This window comes from Chiloscyllium plagiosum, unplaced genomic scaffold (assembly GCF_037043375.1).
Source record: "Chiloscyllium plagiosum isolate Xiang-an unplaced genomic scaffold, Cpla_swu_hap1 HiC_scaffold_7, whole genome shotgun sequence".
NCBI classification, from domain to species: Eukaryota; Metazoa; Chordata; class Chondrichthyes; order Orectolobiformes; family Hemiscylliidae; genus Chiloscyllium; species Chiloscyllium plagiosum.
In genome coordinates, this window is record NW_028270145.1 from 1,023,823 (window position 1) to 1,038,875 (window position 15,053).

General features: G+C 39.5%; 1 protein-coding gene across 1 annotated transcript in view; it reads left to right on the forward strand.

Annotated features, from left to right (window-relative positions):
* Positions 1 to 15,053, forward strand: part of LOC122556849 (uncharacterized) — a 184,233-nt gene that overhangs the window by 107,890 nt on the left and 61,290 nt on the right. Inside the window, exons 19-26 of the mRNA XM_043704102.2 lie at positions 6,726 to 6,779; positions 7,304 to 7,411; positions 10,702 to 10,755; positions 10,863 to 10,961; positions 11,071 to 11,124; positions 12,585 to 12,683; positions 13,254 to 13,307; positions 13,409 to 13,462. Of these exons, the coding sequence (XP_043560037.2) occupies positions 6,726 to 6,779; positions 7,304 to 7,411; positions 10,702 to 10,755; positions 10,863 to 10,961; positions 11,071 to 11,124; positions 12,585 to 12,683; positions 13,254 to 13,307; positions 13,409 to 13,462 (576 nt within the window). The remainder of the gene's footprint in view (positions 1 to 6,725; positions 6,780 to 7,303; positions 7,412 to 10,701; positions 10,756 to 10,862; positions 10,962 to 11,070; positions 11,125 to 12,584; positions 12,684 to 13,253; positions 13,308 to 13,408; positions 13,463 to 15,053) is intronic.

The following is a 15,053-nucleotide window of genomic DNA, read 5'->3' on the forward strand; positions in this document are numbered from 1 at the left end:
TGTCTTCTTGTTCTTGCCACCAAAGTGGATAACCATACATTTATCCATATTAAACTGTATCTGCCATGTATTTGTCCATTCACCTAGCCTGTCCAAGTCACACTGTCTTCTCATAACTTCCTCCTCACATTTCATCCCTGCCACCCAGCTTTGTGTCATCAGCAAATTTGCTGATATTATTTTTAATGCCTTCATCTATATCATTAATGTATATTGTAAACAGCTGAGGTCCCAGCACTGAACCTTGTGGTATCTGCCATTCCGAAAGGGACCTGTTTATCACTACTCTTTGCTTCCTATCAGCTAGCCAATTTTCAATCCAAATCAGTATTTTGCCCCCAATACCATGTGTTCTAATTTTGTTCACTAATCTCCTATGTGGGACTTTATCAAAGGCTTTGTGAAAGTCCAGGTACACTACATCCGTTAGCTCTGCCTTGTCCATCTTCATAGTTACATCCTCAAGAAATTCCCGAAGATTAGTCGAGCATGATTTCCCCTTCATAAATCCATGCTGACTCTGACCTATCCTGTTCCAGCTATCCAAATGAGTTATAATGTTATCTTTTATAATTGACTTCAGCATCTTTCTCACCACTGACGTCAGGCAGTCTATAATCCCCTGTTTTCTCTCTCCCTCCTTTCTTGAAAAGTGGGACAACATTAGCCACCCTCCATTCTGCAGGAACTGACCCTGAATCTATGGAACATTGGAAAATGATTACCAATATGTCCACGATTTCTAGAGCCACCTCTTTAAGTACCCTGGGATGCAGACCATCATGTTCGGGGACTTATCAGCGTTCAGACCTAACCGTCTATCCAACACCATTTCCTGCTTAATATAACTTCCCTTCAGTTCATCCCTTACCCTAGGTCCTTCAGCCACTATTACATCTGGGAGATTGCTTGTGTCTTCCCCAGTGAAGACAGATCCAAAGTACCTATTCATCTCTTCTGCCATTTCCTTGTTCCCCATAATAAATTTACCCGTTTCTGTCCTCAAGGACCCAATTTTAGACTTAACCTTTTTTTTCTTTTTGCATACCTAAAAACGTTTTTACTATCCTCCTTTATATTTTTGGCCAGTTTGCCCTCGTACCTCTTTTTTTCTCTCCGTGTATTGCCTTTTTAGTTATCCTCTGTTGCTGTTTAAAAGTTTCCCAGTCCTCTGGCTTCCCGTTCATCTTTGTTATGTTATACTTCTCTTTTATCTTTATACAGTCCTTAATTTCCCTCATCAGCCACGACCACCTCTGCCTCCCCTTAGGATCGTTCTTCCTCTTTGGATTGAACTGATCCTGCACCTTCTGCATTATACCCAGAAATACCTGCTATTGTTGTTCCACTGCCATCCCTGCTAGGGTGTTGAACCATTGAACTTTGGCCAGCTCCTCCTTCATAGCTCCATAGTTCCCTTTGTTCAACTGCAATACTGACACTTCTGATTTTCCCTTCTCCCTCTCACATTGCAGATTAAAACTCATCATATTATGGTCTCTACCTCCTAATGGCTCCTTTACTTTGAGGTCCCTGGTCAAATCCGGTTTGTTGCACAACACTAGATCCAGAATTGCCTTCTCCCTGGTAGGCTCCAGTACAAGCTGTTCTAAGAATCCATGTCAGAGGCACTCCACAAACTCCCTTTCTTGGGGTCCAGTACCATCCTGATTCTCCCAGTCTACCTTCATGTTGAAACCCCCCATAACAACTGTAGTAATACCTTTGCAACAGGTCAATTTCAACTCCTTGTTCAACTTACACCATACATCCAGACTACCGTTTGGTGGCCTGTAGATAACTCCCATTAGGGTCTTTCTACCCTTAGAATTTCTCAGCTATATCCATACTGACTCTACATCGCCTGATTCTATGTTCCCCTCGCAAGGGACTGAATATCATTCCTCACCAACAGGGCCACCCCACCCCCCTCTCCCCATCAGTCTGTCCTTTCGATACCACATATAGCCTTGAATATTAATTTCCCAGGCCCTGTCCACTTGAAGCCACGTCTGTTATCCCCACAACATCGTAACTGCTAATTTCCAACTGAGCCTCAAGCTCATCCACTTTATTTCTTATGCTTCGTGCATTCATATATAATATTTTTAATTTGTTACTCCCCTCACCCTTCCTATCAATCCCTATTTCACTTGACCACACTGTATGATCCCTTCTTGAGTTTTTTGCTCTGTTGATTCTGTTGTCTTTCTTAACTTCTCTTATTCTCACATTCCCTTTAACTTATTCTTGAATTTCCAGTCTGTCCCCTCCACCCCACTACTTAGTTTAAACAAGCATGTGTTGCAGTGGCAAACCTGCCTGCCAGAATGCCCATTTCCCACCTATTAAGGTGCAAGCCGTTCATCTTGTATAATTTATCCTTACTGCAAAACATACCCCAGTGATCCAAGAATTTAAATCCTTGCTTCCTGCACCAGTTCCTCAGCCACACATTCAAGTCCATTATCTCCCTGTTCCTGCTCTCTCCAGCCTGAGAAACTGGAAGCAAACTGGAGATAACCACCCTGGAAGTCCTTCTTTTCAGGCTTCTTCCGAGTTCTCTGAAGTCCCGCCGTAGAATGTCCCTCCTCTTCTTCCCGACATCATTTGTGCCTACATGCACTATCACCTCTGGCTCTTCACCTTCGACCTTGAGGATTCCCTGCACACTCTCAATGACGTCCTGGATCCTGGCACCAGGAAGGCAATATACTAAATCCCGCAGAACCCCTTTCAGTCCCTCTCACTATGGAGTCCGTTATTACCATGGCTCTGCGTGATATCTGACTGCTTGGCTCTGCATCCACGCCAATTTTCGATTGGCAGACCTGTCCAATCGGACTGGCAGTGTCGTCTGTCTCAACAGATTCCAAGAGAGTCAACCAGTTCACGAGAGGTACTTCCCCTGGGGTCGCTTGTACTTGAATCATCTCTTCCTTCCTCATCGTTAACTCCCTTCTTCTCTCTTCTGGTATGCTCGGTGTAATGACCTCGCTGAAGGTCCTGTCCAGAAAATTCTCGTTCTCTCAGATGAGCCTGAGGTCATCTAGTTCTTTCTTCTGTGCTGTAATATGCTCCTTCAGAAGCTGAATGTGTACACACTTTCCACAGCTATAGGAGCCAGAGACACCATCAGTGTCCCTGACCTCCCATATCATGCACACAGCAACTGAATCAGTTTGGCAGTCATGTCTTCACCCTCTTCAAACTGTGGCGTAATCTCCTTCTCTATTCAGTCCTAATCTGCTCCATCTAATCTTGAGGCTATGCCCTCTTATCCTAGTTTTACCTACCATCCTCTCTACTTCTATCATCTATTCTCCTCATGCTTTTCTATGTTTATAAGATCCCTCCTCCATTCTTTCCAAATTCCAATGAATATAATCCCAATCTACTCAGTCTTTTCTCGTAAACCAATCCCTTCAACTCCAGAATCAACCTAGTAAACCTCCTCTGCACCCCCTCCAGTGCCAGTACATCCTTTTTCAAGTAAGGAGACCAAAACTGCATGCAGTACTCCAGGTGTAGCCTCACCAGCACCTTGTACAGTTGCAATATAACGTCCCTGCTTTTAAACTCAATCCCTTTAGCAATGAAGGACAAAATTCCATTTGCCTTCTGAATTACTTGCACCTGCAGAGCAATCTTCTGTGATTCACACACAAGGACACCCAGGTCCCTCTGCCCAGCAGATTTAAGTAATAATCCTTTTTACTGTTACTCCTACCAAAATGGATGACTTCACATTTATTAACGTTGTATTCTATCTGCCAGACCTTTGCCCACTCACTCAAAGTATCTAAGTTCCTCTGCAAAGTTTCACAGTCCCCTGCACACTCTGCTCTGCCCCACTCATCTTAGTGTTATCTACAAACTTTGACACACTACATGTGGTCCCCAACTCCAAATCATCTGTATGAAAAAGGAGGCAGACTGAACAACAAACTCTGTATCATCAGTCTAATGAGAAGATTCCTGATTTTCAGAAAGATCTGAAGCAACTTGCATTTAAAATAAATCATGCTGAGCAGGAGCAGATATAGAAATATCATCTTGAGCTCCAAGCAACATCGGAGAAAATGACTGTCCTGCAAAACAAGTGGAGATGCACATCACAAACAAGGAGCTAAAAATCACTCCTGAAACAATCCTTTCAGAGAAAAAAAAACTTCTAGCAATGATGCTCCAGTGAAGAAACCAAAGCAGGATATATATATAAAACCATACAACCACAGAAGCAGGAAGTGAATGTGTCTAGGCTTTGAAGAAGGCAAACAAAAATTCGGAAGAGGTTGGGCGGTTATCTGAACAGGTTGTAAAGGAGAAAAGTATACTTGACCCATAAGAGGCTAAACTTTTGATATTGGAAGAATCCAGAGCATAAAGCTACAAGCTTTACAATTAACTAGAAGTTCTCAAGGGACTGAACAGTAAGTACCAAGAAGATTTGACCCACTTGAAACAGCTTTAAGGAATGATTCAGTTAATGCCGAATCTGAAACGAATGTTAACTATTATGCAACAGGATAAACGTGCTGAAGCAGCAGCTACAGTCCATGAAAGAGCAACTTGACAACACAAACAGGAACAGCAGATAACATCATTGATGACTATGGGCAACAAACAGCACCTCCAGACAAAGTTACCATCAGGAGATCCAGAAGTATCAGAAATTCCCTCTGTATTATTGAGACCCATTTAACTCACTTGTTATTGGATATAGTTAAAACTTTATTTTGGAAAAGAAGGGACTTTTATATGTATACTTTGCCTTTAATGAGTTCACCTTTTAAGGTCTCCATGTGGTACGTGTGCCTTGTGGACAAACCTACCACCCAAGATTGACGCCAACAGTAGACCTCTTGACTGATGGCAGATTTTCTGCTGGGAAAGATTCAAGCACCCTTAATTTCACACAAAGCTCCTACACCACTCTCTTCTGACTCTAAACACTTCATGAGATCTCCCAATGCATCACATTGCACAAAACCTTCACCAACACTTTAATAACAAATGAATATCGAAAAACTTTGGATGTTCCACGATAATTTGCTTAACTCATACGAGTGCAAAATCCTTCAAGTTCAACAGTCTGGATTTATGAAAGACCATTTAAACTGGAGTAATGCTAGGTCAAGCACCATAATCAATATTAGACATCGATTGATAATCTAGTCTGTTCACTCTGCAGACTTACATCACTCTTGCAACTTTGATGGGCTGTACCAGACGTGTTGCAGTTACAGTTTAGACAGACAGTTCAGACTGTCTGCTCTTGCTGAGATAATACAGTCTGAAGCCAGCAAAGGCTTGGAACAGCCTGAAGGCTTTCTGCAAAGCCACTTGAAACCTCTCCCATTGACAGTCAGAGCCTTGAGCCAATGTGTTGCAGAAACAGAGTAGAGCAAGTATTTAGCTGGATAAAAACCACCCTTGATTGAGGTACAGGTTGATTAATTGAGTTTAGTACATATTATTGAAAAGGTGCTGCTGGATAAAATTATGATTGGAAGAGCTTGTATTGGACTGGGGTGTACAAAAGTTAACCATGTTTAGTCCAACAGGTTTATTTGGAATTACTAGCTTTCCTGCTTCATCAGGTAGCTGTGGAGCAGGATCAGAAGACACAAAAAAATGCAATGTCTTGCAACTGAAATGATATATTGATTGAAATTATGAAAGGGTTGTTTTGTATTTTAGTTTATGTCTGAACTGTGGCCGCAAGAAGCTTTAATAGTTGTAATGAAGGAATGGTATGTTTGGAAATGTTGATGAACAAAGTTTTGAGCTCATGGAACTGGATTCTGATGATTTGCTCACATGTAACATGTTTGGACTGTAGATATACCAGCTTCCTTGTCCATTCATTCTCTGCCCTCTCCTCCTAAATTGATCACTGAATCTCAGGTAGCAATGACTCCACCTTCAGAATGGCCACAGGCTACCAACTTTGGATCACTTGATCCAATGAGTATCGGAGAGCTTCTTCCAACAGGTTAAGGCAGTGGAATCATGTTTCAGGATGCCATTGGTCTGCTTGATGGTGCTTGTTATATTGTACAGTCATGTATAGTCATGTATGTTACGGTTACAGAGTTTTCAGCCTCTTTGTACAGTGTTCTACATTGAATAGTTGCTGAGCAACACCTTATCTGTTTTGACATGGTGCCTATGATGTTGCTGACACAGGTTGAAAGCATTATGATTGCTGCCAGGACAGTAGGTATTCATAGGTATCATGACATTGCAGCTGTAATGCCACATCAGCAGCACACAGAGTCATAGCTCGTGTGGTTATGATAGTTCTGTATATTGACAAAGTTATCCATTGCTAATAATGTTTAGACATGAGACTCTGTTTGTTTAGAAAGTGCTTTGAGAAATATTAATTGGTCAAATATACAAAATACTCAAGCTCAGTCTGAGTGTACTTGTAACTACCTTGCATCATTTTAAAACACGGGAGTTTAAATTTCTAATGCAGTTCAGTGTGCTTTAATGGGGAAAAAAACATTCGGTGTTCCTCATCGATTCTTATTGAAGTGTAGACTTTTAATTTTTCCAGACGACATTCTGTAGAGGTTACCAATAAATATGTTATTTCCTTTCAAAATACCCAAATAATTCCTGATTCAGAATATAATTTCACACAACTTGTTTTAAAAATGATTGCCTATCATTATCAATTTTGTTTTCTAATTGGAAACTCTTCACTTTCTTAGGGTGAATCTGGGAAACTGGGAGCAAAAGGAGACCCTGGTCCGCAGGGGGAATCTGTAAGTCACTTTATTTTGTACCTTTCTGTCTGGACTAAGGAAATAAACTGAATAACTAAACTTGTGAATTGGGACAACTTTTACTGAGCCATTTCAATAATAGTTTTAGGTATTGCAGTTTATGAAAACCTTATCAGAATAATGGAATTAGTTGACAAATCTAAATAGACATTAAATGTTTTTATGTTTTAAGTATGCCTTTTTATGAGTCTAATTTTTTTTGTAGTAATAACAGAAAATAGTCATATTAACAAAGAACACTGATGAGCCTCTTCAGATCCAGTGATCTATGTTTACTTTTGTTTGGGGGAATTATGGAAAGACAAGGTGATAAGCTGTCATGCTTACTATCTAACAACTACTAGGAAGAGGTACATTACAAAGAAAGAAGATCCAATTTCTCTTTTTACAATTGTGAAAAACTAAGCAAAATGCATGTTGTTCAATCTCGATTATTCAACAAAAGATTATAATATTTTGCTATATTTCACATGTTAAGCCATGTGCATTTTTCTTCTTGCTAGGGAACACCAGGAAGTCCAGGTGCCCCTGGTCCTGCTGGTGAAGAAGGTAAAAGAGGTCTCCCTGGTGAACCTGGGTCAACTGGTGCAATAGGCCCTCCTGGCGAGAGAGTAAGATAAAATCAATGTCATACACTTATTTTCTATGGTAAATATGTAACAGTTGGTACTAAGTATGGGCCACTACACAGCATTAATTAAAATTAGAGCTTTCTATATGAACACTAATGTCCATAAGTTCATATGCCTAACTGCTGTGTATTTGTAAAAGGTAATGGGAACAATACACCAATGATGTTTGTATTCCCAAGAATATAGAAGGCTATAGGCTGAATTATCATAATTTAAGATGTTAACAAAACAGCTGTTTTGTTAAGAAATTCTAATACTAGAAGGCACAACCTAAAACTTAGAGCTGGATGTTTGGGAGTCCAATTTAAGAAATATTTCTACATGTAATAGGTGATAAAAATTTGGAATTGCCTTCCATCAGCAACAAGCAATGATGAATGAATGATTAATTTAATATTTAAGATTGGTACATTTGTGTTTCTGACAAAAAAAGTTTATTACACAGAAGAGAAAGTCAAAAATAAAACATGCTGAACTAGCTAGATATAGAGCACGGTTGGAAAAATCTTAAAACACTTCACAAAACAAAGTTTCAATGTATTTCCCAACATCATCACTTCACAGTGATTCAAATCTAGAGAAATTACATCCCGATATCAAATCTTTAAGTTTGACTTAACTGATTCTCCTCAGTTTACGTCCTGTGAACTGTGGAGTGTTTGACCATAAATGCATCAAAATTGAGAGCTTAGGTTTCCTCACATTTTAATAACCTGCAGATTTCTAAGCAACAAATGAGACAGAAATTGCTGGAAAAACTCAGCAGGTGTGGCAGCATCTGTGGAAAGAAAACAGAGTTAACATTTCGAGTCCAGGGAGCATTCTGAAGAAGGGTCACTACATTTGAAACATTAACTGTGATTTCTGCCACAGATGCTGCCAGAGATGCTGAGGTTTTTTTCAGCAATTTCTGTTTTGTTTTTGATTTCTAACATCCACAGTTCTTTTGGATTTCTACACAAACTCTTTTAGTCTGTATAAAGTGCACAAAGTAACCGCACTGTGTGTTGGAGCAGAAAATAAAGAATGGTATTGGACAGGCTACGGCCCTGGTTCACTACCTACATTCAACCATCTTTTCTTCGTATCATGTTGATACTCTTGTCAGACAAAAATATAGCAATCTCTGTCTTGGAAATTTCAATTTACAAAGACTTTGGGAGAGAATTCTAAGATTTCAACTATTTCATGTGAGAAAAACTCCTTCCAGATTTCACTTCTAAATAATCTAGTTCCAGTCATGTTAGGGTGTCTTGTCTGAATTCCTCCACCTGAGAAAATAATTGCTGTGTCTGTTTTAATTCACTCACGAGATGAGGGCATCGCTGGCTAGGTCAGCATTTACTGCCAATCCCTAATTTCCCAGAGGGCAGTCAAGAGTCAACCACACTGCTGTGGGTCTGGAGTCACATATCGGTCAGACCAGATAAGGATGGCAGATTTCTGTCCCTAAAGGACATTAGTGAACTCGTTGGGTTTTTCCGACTGTTGACAATTGTTTCATGGTCACAATTAGAGCCTTAATTCCACATTCTTTATAGCAATCAAATACTGTCATCTGGTATAGTGGGAATTTTACCCAGATCCCCAGAACATTAACTGAGTATGGGGATTAATAGTCTAGCAATAGTACCACTAGTCAATTGCTTCCCTTATATCTACCCCTTCAAATCCTTACTTATTTTCTGAAGATCCAAATCAGATCATCCTTGAGCTTTCTAAATTTAAGGTAATACGAGTCACAATCTAAAATTAAACAAATTACAGCAGATGCTGGAGATCTGAAACAATAACAGAAATTGCTGGCAAAACTCAGCAGGTCTGCTGTTCTATGGTCTGAGCCTGGCAGATCAGAATTGGCGAAGGCTCACCAGACTCAAAATGTTAACTCTGCTTTCTCCCCACAGATGCTGCCAGACCTGCTGAGTTTCACCAGAACTTTGTGCTTTTGTTCACTTTAATCTAATATATCCTCACAAAATAACTCTCTAAACCCTGGTAAAACACAGTGACCCTCCTCTCCATCCACTGAAAGGGATTTCCTGAGTGTACCTGAAACATTCACATGCACCACAACAAATGTTAACCTATCCTAGTGGCCTCAACAAAATGTCATCACCTACCGTCCATTCAATTCAGGCTAGCTTCCTTCCTTTAGATTAGTTTATACTTTTCCCAATTGTTTAATAACTCTGTTTCCAATGGTAGATTCTAATAATTTCCCCACATTTGATATATTCATAATTTATTTTAAATGTTAACAACAACTCTGATATCTTATGCAATTCTTTTAATGCTCCTTTTTGGATCTCTTCTTAAATCTATTTCTGTTTGTAATACTCTCAGTCCACCAGTTTACCAATTTTCCATACATATGTTCAACTTATTAAGATCTTACCTTATTTTAAAAATATGCTTTCACAACTGGAGCCACTTTTTAAGAAGGATACAATTGTTATATATCACACTCGATACTTTGTACCTGTTTTGGACCAAGCCAGACCCCTTCAAAACATTTCAAGAAAGTAGCCCAAAGTAGTCCTTTTAAGCAGGTGTAGTGTGGATATTCCAGGAGTGATGCAGTTGGACAAACCATTTAGTTTTAAACAAAACAGAATTTATTTACAAGATTACCGAATGAAACGCAAGCAGAAGAGAACAGAATACCGTATAACATAACCTATCCGAAAACTCAACAGATGATCCCAGCTTAATGATGCTGTTCCTAATACTTGCAAAAGTCCCTGTAAACACCCCTTTGCACCAAAGGTAAAATCAAAGACAGGTTCTTAAAGGAGAGATGTCAGAGAGAGAGAGAAGGATCAGCAGGGACCTGCTTCTTTGAGTCCAGCAGCTTTTACAACACTCCCGCTAAACACCAGACGAAACCCGAGAAAAGCTGAGCTGGGAGAACTGCCCTTTCATTGTACAGTGCTTTTTCTTCAAAAACGTGAAAGGCTGTTGCCTCAGACTGTATCTGTTAGCTATAATTAAACTGAACCTGAAAACCTTCAACTTAGACTTATGGGAGTCTGTGTCTATTATGACCACTTTGAAAAATAAACCAAAGACAATATAATCTTGTTCAAGGAGCAGCTTCATCACAGTACCATCCCAAATCTTAATGGCAGTAGAATTAATTACTTGCAGTTAATTATCTGTTTTGTGGATCACTGTGGCTCAGCAACATTAATGACTACATATAAGATAAATCAGTGGCGTATATATATTAATAATATTAGAAACCTGACTTTCTGTCCTGCTTCTAGGGACCTCAAGGCATGAGAGGTGTCCCAGGTACAAGTGGCCCACCAGGAGAACAGGTCAGAAGATTTTAATATACCTAAATTCAGCTTTAATTTCTTTTCCTCATTGTCATTTGGATAAATGATTCTGAGTATTTAATTCTGCACTAACTTTTTGCTGCTAGGGTCTAGCAGGAGAAACTGGTCCACCAGGTCCCATTGGGCCTAGAGGTGCTAATGGTGAATCAGGTCGTCCTGGAGATGCTGGCATCCCTGGTCAAAGGGTAAGAAGCAGAATGTTAATAAAGACATAATAAGGAAAAAATGCTGGCAAAATTAATTTTAGAGACAATTTTATTCACTTGATTTTGAATTCCTTTTCTGTGTTTTTAGGGACTTACAGGAAACCCAGGCAGTCCTGGTCCTGAAGGTAAACCTGGACCACAGGTAATTTCCAGAAGGATAGCAATAGACAAAGGGCATTATTTACATCACTAATGTCCAAATAAACATCTCCTTTCATCTTATTGGGTTTATAATTGATGAAAATAAGAAATCATCTTGCAAATTGTCACCCAGTCTGTCAGAAAGCCTAGTCACCGTAATGAGTTTTTAAGTATCAAGCAACAATAACCAATAGAGAATACAGAGGAACCTCGATTATCTGAAGGACATGGGGAGGGAGTATTTTGTTCGGTTAATCAAATGCCGGATAACAGAGTTTAGCCGAGCATCGGGACCTGCAATCTTGCCGAATAATCCGATATTCGGATAATCGAATGCCAGATAATCGAGGTTCCTCCATAGTACATACATAAGTCAGTGATGCTACCAGTAAAATGGCAAGTGAAATTTCTGTATGAATTTTCTATACATCCCACTATCTGTCAGAAACTTGCACGTTTTCTTTCGTGTAAATATGTATAACTTTCTACCCACCATAATTCCTTCAGTTCAACTGACAAAAACAGTTGACACTGAATGACATGAATTGTGATTCATGAAATATTGGTTGACTTGCTCACTGGATCAACTTTGCTCCCTTCCATTCAGTTATCTTGAGAAATAACTTTCTTCTCCCCATATTAAGGATGGTTGTCATGTTGGAATTTGTGAAGAAAAGGGTAAGGACAGATGCTAGTCTCAGGAACAAGAATAAGGAATTACTGAATAACCCAAAGACATATAAAATAGTTGACAAGTCACCCATTATTTAATCTATGTGCTTTCATCAGGGACTCAGCTGGTAGCTGTCAAAGTAAGAGTAACCACAGCGATCTACCCTGAGCAATGTCATGGTGGATTACACCAAACATCATCAAACTGGACTTGATCTAAGAACAGGTAGTGGAGTGAACTAATGGCTAATTTTACCAGACACTGCAAGGCAGCTCATCGCACCAGAAAGGAGCACAGTTTAGAGATGTGATACTACAGTGGAGCTCTACACTCTTGACTAGTGAGCTTCAGAGTAATAACAAATGCTGGCAAAACCACTTTTTATTCTGCACTTATGCATGATAATGTTACATCCAAATTAATTCAAGTGTGGCCTCTGTTTGATAAAACAGAAAAATTAAAGGACCCAAGTATTGAGGTTTGAGGTGGGAGGGAGTCAGTGATTCATGTGGAAATTGATACATTTTAAATCTACATTATTTGGCAATTGTCAAGATTCTGAGCATAAATATCTGCTTGTTTTCTGGTTTTCACTGCCTACTATGATGTATAAATATTGATTATCAATGCTGGCTGTTTATTGACAGTGATAATCATTTGTATATACTTGGCAATATTAATCTTTGTCTTTACTTTGTTTTGTTTTAGACTGATCTTCCCCAAGTTACATATGTTTGTGTGCTTAGGGGTGAATTTTATTATTTTGTAATTTACATTTTTACCAACAGGGTCCTACTGGAGATCCAGGTCCTGCAGGCCAAACTGGTTCACCTGGACAAAGAGGTTCACCTGGTGTAATGGGGTTTCCTGGGCCAAGAGGAAATGATGTAAGTGCAAGTTATTTATAAAATGTATCTCTCGTCATTGTTTTGGCTGGGTGCCATGCTTTGATACAAACATGATGTATTGTTATGCAAATGAAAACACAACTCTGGAGTCATGTTAGCAATAACGTTGAAACCAGTTGTGAGTGAACAACTTTATTTGATGGATCTCTATTCCAGAAAAAGCTTAGATTGAAAAAAGTTTCCAAGCAGTCAACAGTGCCTCGTGGATTCTCACTGAATCTTTTAATGTGGCAAAAAGCTGGTCAAGTGGCCATTGATGCTAGCTGCAAGAACACTGGAAAGCAATTAATTAGATACATTGCTCAAAGAGCTAGCACAGTAAAGATGGGTTGATTTGTCTCCTGTGTTGGAAGATTCTACCATTGTCCCTCCTAATATTAAAAATTAGGAAGCAGAAGATAACCCATACACAGGATTCTTGATAACTATCAGGACAATGTTGGAAATTGCTTTTGAACCATGCATAAAATGACATCTGCTCTTTCTTCCCGCTTCCCGACCACACCACGCCTCCCCACACCACCTCACCCATCACTCCCAACACACCAGGGACTACCTGGTAAAGCTGGTGATAGAGGATTTGTGGGTAGCCCTGGTCCACAGGTATGTAAAGGCTGCAAATATTCAATTTCATTCTGTTGAAAGAGACTCTTTGCCAAATGTTATTTATGCACAGCTTATTAATACCTACACTATATTGACAGGGTTTACCAGGAAAACCTGGATTTGTGGGTCCTCCGGGCCAGCCTGGCACAGCTGTAAGTATGTTTCTGAATTCATATGTTTTGAAATAAAAATGGTTTCTCTCTATCTTAAGTGGATTTATTTAAACAGTTTCTTAGTTTTGATGTATGACAATTAATATTTATCTCTTTAATTTGCTGTACCAATCATTCCTTTGACAACACTGACAAAGCCATGTTCATTGCCCAACTATTATTCACATGAGAGGGTGTTGGTGAACTTTCTCTTGTAATGATTTGTTAGACCACTTCAGAATATAATAGAATCAACCGTGGAAACAGAACAGCATGTGAGACAGATTAGGACAGGATCTTAATGAAGTTTCAGAATAACCTAACTGCCTTCACAGTCAGCTGTCAACTATTGCAAAAATTGATTCATTACCTAAATTTTATGACTTGCCATTGCAGGATTGGAGTTACTGGGGTACTTATCTAGTACTATTACCTCCACATTACTGAACTACTGTTTGCACAGAAATAGGATGTTTCCTGAATTGAGATACAACTGGCATTGATTACACCATGAATCACTCAAGACGGCATTGGTCTTCCCATTCTTTCATTATCATCAAGCTGTCAGCAACCATTAACCGCAGATACAGCTCTGTGGTTATGGTTGTCACAGAAGGCTGTGGAAACCATGTCAGAGATAGGTTCTTGATTAGTAATGGGATAAAGGGTTACAGGGAGAAGGTGGAAGAATGGGATTGAGAAACATATCAGCCATGATCAAATGGCAAAGCAGACTCGATGGGCCGAATTGCCTAATTCTGCTCCTACACTGTGTGGCCGTTTGGCAAGATTTGGGGGGTTTACACATGGTCGGTAAACAATGGCCTCAGCCAGTGATGGACCCAAGCTGAGGCCAGAAGAACGAGAAGTCAGTGAGTATGGGAGGATGAACAGTGGCTGGCAGTTGCTGGCTGGATTAGTGAGGAGTCAAGATCAAAGTCAAGTAGCTTTACCTCCTTTGGCTCCTTATTAGAATATTTGTTTTATGAGGAATTTATATGCTGGCAGTCTCCAATGTATCTCTTGAGGATCAACAGGTTGCATGGATTCAAGGTAATTCTGAATACAATATGACATTTGATTCAGACCAATTATGAACATACTCAAAAACCTTCATACTTGTTTCATGAAGGCACCATGATGCCTTAACTGTGCCTGAACCAGGATAGGATCAGATGGTGCAATGGGGACTGTGTGTTCAGCACCGCCTAACTAACCTCTGTGCATGTCTTCTGCCTGTTCCATTCTTCCCTGGTATGTTTTGCTGAGAAATTGTTAATCACCATTCTCCCCAAAACCCCGGCCACCATCCTCTGAATTAGTTCCCATCTCCGTCAGTCTCTACAACAGTTGTAGCAACTGATTAGATAGAGCTCAATGAAAATCCTACTAGTTTCTTTTCTTTGATACTTTCATGGTCTGGAGAATTCCAATTTTGTTCTAGAGATGGTTTATGCAGAAAATTGATTCTCAGTTATGACAAGGAGATGAACTTTAGATAAAAACAAACTCATCATTTATTCAATAGCTTGTTATTTGATTTGAACAAATGTATTCAGATAGTTCTTCTAAATTTTTCAAACATTTGTCT